Source organism: Castanea sativa, chromosome 11, assembly GCF_040712315.1.
Source record: "Castanea sativa cultivar Marrone di Chiusa Pesio chromosome 11, ASM4071231v1".
Lineage (NCBI taxonomy): Eukaryota > Viridiplantae > Streptophyta > Magnoliopsida > Fagales > Fagaceae > Castanea > Castanea sativa.
Window position 1 is genome coordinate 48,795,107 of NC_134023.1, and position 5,908 is coordinate 48,801,014.

General features: G+C 29.7%; 1 protein-coding gene across 1 annotated transcript; it reads left to right on the forward strand.

Moving 5' to 3' along the window:
- The first annotated feature begins 4,403 nt into the window (after nt 1-4,403).
- On the forward strand, nt 4,404-5,908 carry LOC142616632 (ubiquitin C-terminal hydrolase 12-like). Its single transcript, XM_075789446.1, has 4 exons — nt 4,404-4,437; nt 5,055-5,340; nt 5,477-5,640; nt 5,760-5,908. Exons 1-4 carry the CDS (start codon nt 4,404-4,406, stop codon nt 5,906-5,908), a joined length of 633 nt encoding a protein of 210 aa, XP_075645561.1.

Sequence of the window (5,908 nt, forward strand, 5' to 3'; positions counted from 1 at the left end):
TTCTATCATTTTAGAGGTTATTATGGAGTATTTTTTTAAAACTTTTTTAAAGGTTTTATAAGATATTTCAGTCATTTTCAAGTTTTTAGAGGTATTTTGATTATTTACAAATTTTTGAAGTATTTCTCAATTTGGATGCTTTCATGGTGTTTTGGTCATTTTGAAGATTTCAAGATGTTCTCTTAAGATATAAGAGGGGTTTTAGATTCATGAGAAAGGAAGTTCTATTCTCCTAAGGCTGAAAACGTTTTAAGCTCCTTTTGGCAGGTAAAACATTTTCAGCATTATCAACCTTAAAGATAGTGTCTTTCTTGATCACCAAAAAATTATTTTTGTTTAATAAAGTTTCTCAACCGTCTCAAAAAAAAAAAAATCTCAACCACCTCAAATGTCCAAAAATGAGGAAAAATTTTCCTTTTCCTTTTTTGTTGTTGTTGTTGTTGTTTGTTTTTGCTAAAACAAATGGGATCTACATTCGATCAATTTTCTTTGTAGAGTATGTCTATGCTTGTACAATTATTAATCAAGATTTCCATCCCCTAATTTTCTTTAAGATGTGGAGTTAATATCGGCTTACTAATGAAAACGGTTCAATTTGATTTAATAAATAATTTGTATATATGTATTGCACCGCATATAAATATAAATATTTATATTTGGTATGACTCATGCTTAATGCTTTATTATTTAATATTAATATTTTAAATTATCACCGTTAGATTACAAGTTTTCTTATTTCTCCAAAAAAAAAAAAATTACAAGTTTTCTTTATTATTAACAAAGATTGTCAAATATCGTTTTGATTGATCAATATCATTTCAAAAAAAAAAATTACAAGTTTTGATTTAGGCCTTTAGGCTAATTTGTTTGTTTGGTCAATTTTTGAAAAGTACTACGTCTATAATATTTTTGGAAAACTTACAAAACAAAGTCTAGGTAGTAAGTTTTTACTAGTTCTAATTTGAACATACTACTGATATTATTTTTTTGTCCATTAGTAACAATTTATTACTTAGGATTTGTTACAAAAGTGTTGCGAAAATATTGTGAATATAACATTTCTTGCAATTTTTTGGAGAGGTAGAATTTAATTTTTAATGTGCTCAAATTGTTATTTGTGTTTAAACTTTTTTCAGGGTGGTCAATTTTTTTCATTATTATTTTTTTTAGGGTGGTCAATAACCCATATTAATTGAAAACTCAATTTATAAAGGTACATTAAAAAAATATGGGTAAATTACAAAATTGGTCCCTATTCTTTGCACCACATTTCAATTTAATCCATAGGCTTTTAATTGTATCAATTTGATTCTTAGCATTTTTAGTGTTGTCAATTTAGTTCCCGTAATTATTTATTGGATGAAAAAAGTTGATATGTCAAACATAACAATAAAAATTTATATTTCATGCCATATCAACTACTGTCTACCGCGCACCCTTAGTGCGGTTATAAATGCTTATGGGGTGTAGGGAGTAAGGACCAAGGTTCAAGTTTCTAGGAGGGAATTTCACGTACATATACACTTAGATTAGGCAAGTGTAAAAATTCTATTTTGTATAAAAAAAAAAACTACTATCTAGATTGCCACATCAGCATAACTTTAAAAAAAAAAAATTGTGACTAACCTCACATCCAAAATAAAATGATAATTAAAATTTTATTTAACATTTTAATATGTCACATCAGTATTTAAATGAAAAAAAAAATTCAAATAACCAAAATTTTTCATATTCTTTATACTTTCTTTTATGTTTTCCTTGCACTTTCAAACATGTCTACGTTCAAACAAATCCAAAAAGAAAAACTACTTTACTTTTTCTTTGATAATATGTAGAACTTTTAATGAACCAGAGAACTTAAGAGGAGCCCATGTTAGAAGTTAATACCATGGTAAACCTCCTATAAGAAAACGTCAGCCTTTGCTAGATCACCTAGCCAGTAGCCACACATGAGGAGATTTATTAGCTTCCTATGCAGACCCAATTGAAAATAAATACACTGAAAGCCTTTGCTAGATTACAAACTATATAGCTCCAGCTTGAACTCGTCAATGGATAACTCTAACCCAGCCCTTGAACAGCCCCTGTGCAAGCTTTAGAATCACTTTCAATAATTTTTTATTTTATATTTTTTTTGAGAATCCCTTTCAACAATTACTCTCTCTGATCAAATTGACCCAAACCCAAATCTCACTCTTTCTTTCTCCCTCTCATATGGACCCAAACCCAGATTGGTTCCTACCACCTTCCGAGAAGCTTTTAGATCTCCCATGGCAGACTCGTTGGAGACCGACACATGGAATGCTTGATTTCAGCTTGGACTATGATTAAGTTGTAACTTGTTTGTTTTGGTACATTGGTACTCCAAAATGGGTTGTAGTTGGCTCGAGGAGACTGAATTGGCTATATAGAATTGATTGGGATTCAACCACCTAAATTGGTGTTTTCATTTCAAATCAATCTAAGATCTTTGTTTTTTTTAGAGTTGTGGGTTTGATTATGAATGCGAATGTTTGAATATGTTTTCACTTCAATATGTGAAGGTTACATTTACATCAACTCAATCCAAATTTGATAGGGTTGATTTTTGTAGGATTTGATTTTAGAGTGTGTTTCGATGCCAAGAAATTGGAAGGAAAAAAAATGCAGATTAAGAATTATTTTTAATTATTATTTTTATTTCTCTTTAAAAATTGAGGAAGGAATATTAATATTTAATTTAATTATGATGCTGATATGGCAATCCAAATGGTAGTCTATATGGCAAAAAAATCATTTTTTATTTTGGCAGTTAGTCACGTCAGCATTTTCCATTAATCACTTACCCGTAGGGATTTGACGCAGTACAAAAAGGTTAAGGACCAAATTGACAAAATTGAAAAGTTAATGACTTAATTAAAATATGGTATAAGGGATAATGACTAACTTTGTAATTTACCCAAAAAAATATTCAAGTCAAGGTGGTCATGTGACGACCCGGAACTACACTTGGTGCCGCTTGTGGATGTAATATGTCTTCAATCATTGATTTTGTGATTATAAAACTTTTATCATTTTTTTTCTTAATTTTTTCTTTTTTGTTTACAATTCATGATCAATGGTAAGATCGCTTTCTTATCTATGTGATTAATTTTATGGACAATTTGATAGGAGTCTTGGTAGCCCGCGCTGAGAAAATGAATTAAGTGCAATAATGAAAATACAAAGTGTGCCTTTGGATGAGCTTGATTCATCAATTTATTCCTTTCAAAAAACAAATTCATCAATATATCTAACTACTTTTTTTTGAGAAGATCAATATATTTAACTTAGTTTGTTTATTTGTAAAAATTAAATTAAATCTTGAAAAATATGATATTTGAAAGCCATACGTTCCATTATAGCATGAAAACAATTACATGTCATAAATTAAATTCATCCATATATTGTTTATTCATTTTTTTAAGTTTCATTGCCCTTAATCCCCCACCTGCTGTGGAAGCTTCTATCAGGATTTGTTATTATTATAATTAAATGAATGAAGTTCCTTTCTCAAAAAAAAAAAAAAAAAGTTTCATTGCCCTTAATGTATTTTGTTAAATATTTCTTTGACCTATGATGATTATGCTTTAGCACTGCTTGATTGAAACTGTTGCCAAACTTGACCCATATCTTGCCCAATTGTTATTAGACAATGTATTTAAATATTCCTAATGTATTGCAGCAATCAAAAGAACAAAAAGACATTTTCGTCCAGCGCATTACTTACTTAAAATACAGTCATACTCTTTACTATGTGATACTGGGGTGGAAAAGTATGACTCTGGTGTTTTTGAAGCCAGTGGACACAAATGGTGGGCTCTAATATTATTCTAATTCTTGTTTTTTCTATGCAAATATAAATGTTTACTTCTAAAGTAGTCAGTTTTATTTTGCAGGAAGTTGTCTATTTATCCAAAAGGAGACGAGAAAATGGATGGCAGTGGTCACATCTCAATTTACTTGGCAATTGCTGACACCGAAAAGTACACTCTAGGCTGGGAAATTTATGTCAGCTTCAAATTGTTCCTGTTCGATCAAATACAAGACAAGTTCTTGACCATTGAAGGTTTGCTTTTATATATATATATATATATATATTCAGGACAAAGCTAGGATTCAAATTTAGGGGAAGCCGAAGTTCTTTGTTCAAAGATTTAAAAAAAATTAGAATATCAATATTAGAGGTCGACAAAGTTGCATTATTAATATTAATTTATTAATTATTATTTGTATTTTTTCTTTTGAAAAAAAATTTAATAATAGGATTTTATAATCAAGAGTTTTATAAGTCAATTGACACATTTTAATATTTTTAAAGTCTAACTAATGTATGGATGAAATGATCAATATGTGGCATAAGAGTTGTCTCTATGGCTATGAAAATGGAGTCATTTGAGAGGAGCATAGAGCTCTCAAGTGAGAGAGAGAAATTGCATAAAGGTTATTGAGTTTTTGTGATTTTTTTTTTGGTTAGGATTTGTAATTGATTTGTTGTTATTGTTTTTGCTTAAACCAGATTTATGATTTGTCCAGAGATTTTCTTATTATCTAGATATGTGCATTTTTTTTTTTTTATAGATTTTTCTTGTTGTATATTTGTTGGATTTCTTGGTTTAGTTTGTAAATTTTTTGGAGAGGGGGGCTAAGTATATAAATTTACGAGCTAGAATTAAAATTATTTTTGTTAATATATATACTAGTATTTTTTTTTTCAAAGGTTGGGGGGGGGGGATGGTCCCCCCTAGCCCTTGACTAGTTCCATCCCTGTGCATATTCATCTTTTATGATTGCATTTTGGTATAAATTGTTAAATTACCGATTTTTTCAAAAAACTTAAACTATTAGGAGATAATAAATTTATTCATGTGTTGGACACTTGAGCTACTATTGAGTAGAGACTCAACACATGGAAATTTAAATAGAAAATGAGGAGATCATAGGGAAAATTTTAATTCAAGACTTTTTATTCTGATACCATGGTAAATTTTCAATTATCTCAAAAACTAATCTAACATATCTTTTTTTTTGTGTAGATGTCGATGGGGTAATTAGAAGATTCCATGATATCAAGACTGAATGGGGCTTTCACAAATTTCTATCCCTTAAATCCTTCGAAGATCTTTCTCAAGGATATCTTGTCAATGATTGTTGCGTATTTGGTGCTGAGCTTTTTGTTCATGAACGCAATGCCAAACGGGAGTTTCTTTATATGATAAAAGAGCCCCTTAACCGTATTATGACTTGGAAGATTGAAAACTTTTCATCACTAGATAAAGTGACATATTATTCTCGAATATTTCAAGTTGGTGATGTGAAATGGTATTAATTTTTATTATTATTTTTTTTGATAGGTATTATTATAAGTTGGACTTTTATTGTTGTAAAAAAAATGGAAAGTTTCCTTTCTGAAACTTAGAACCTATTGTTTTTAACTCTTTTTATTGAATCCATGCAGGAAGTTACTGGTTTACCCCAAAGGAATTTATAATGGAGAAATGAAAGTGTTATCTCTCTTCCTCAATTGTTGTGATTGTGTTCTACCTGAGCACAAATTTTTCGCAGAATTCAAGATACGTATTAAGGACCAAATTAACAATGAAAATCACGTGGAAAAAACAGGTATGTATGCTTATATGTGTGTGAACACACACGTGCCTCCCGTTCTCTTTCACCTTGTTTTGTTCCTGTGTAAGTTTTGTCTCAATTTTTTTGTTTTTGTTTTGTTTTGTTTCTTACAGAAAAACATTGGTTCACTACCTTTTCGAATGAATGGGGTTTCTCACACTTTCTGCCTCTTAAGGATCTCCAAGATGCATCCAAGGGACTTCTTATGAATGATGCTTTAATTGTAGAAGGAGAAATAATAGTTATGTCTAATGTTAAGTGA

Bases quoted from the DNA above. Each gene is read 5' to 3' on its own strand.
- LOC142616632 (XM_075789446.1), top strand. From the start codon at position 4,404: ATGGAGTCATTTGAGAGGAGCATAGAGCTCTCAA. The intron at 4,438-5,054 runs GTGAGAGAGAGA...TTTTTTGTGTAG, and splicing joins GAGGAGCATAGAGCTCTCAA to ATGTCGATGGGGTAATTAGA. The intron at 5,341-5,476 runs GTATTAATTTTT...GAATCCATGCAG, and splicing joins CAAGTTGGTGATGTGAAATG to GAAGTTACTGGTTTACCCCA.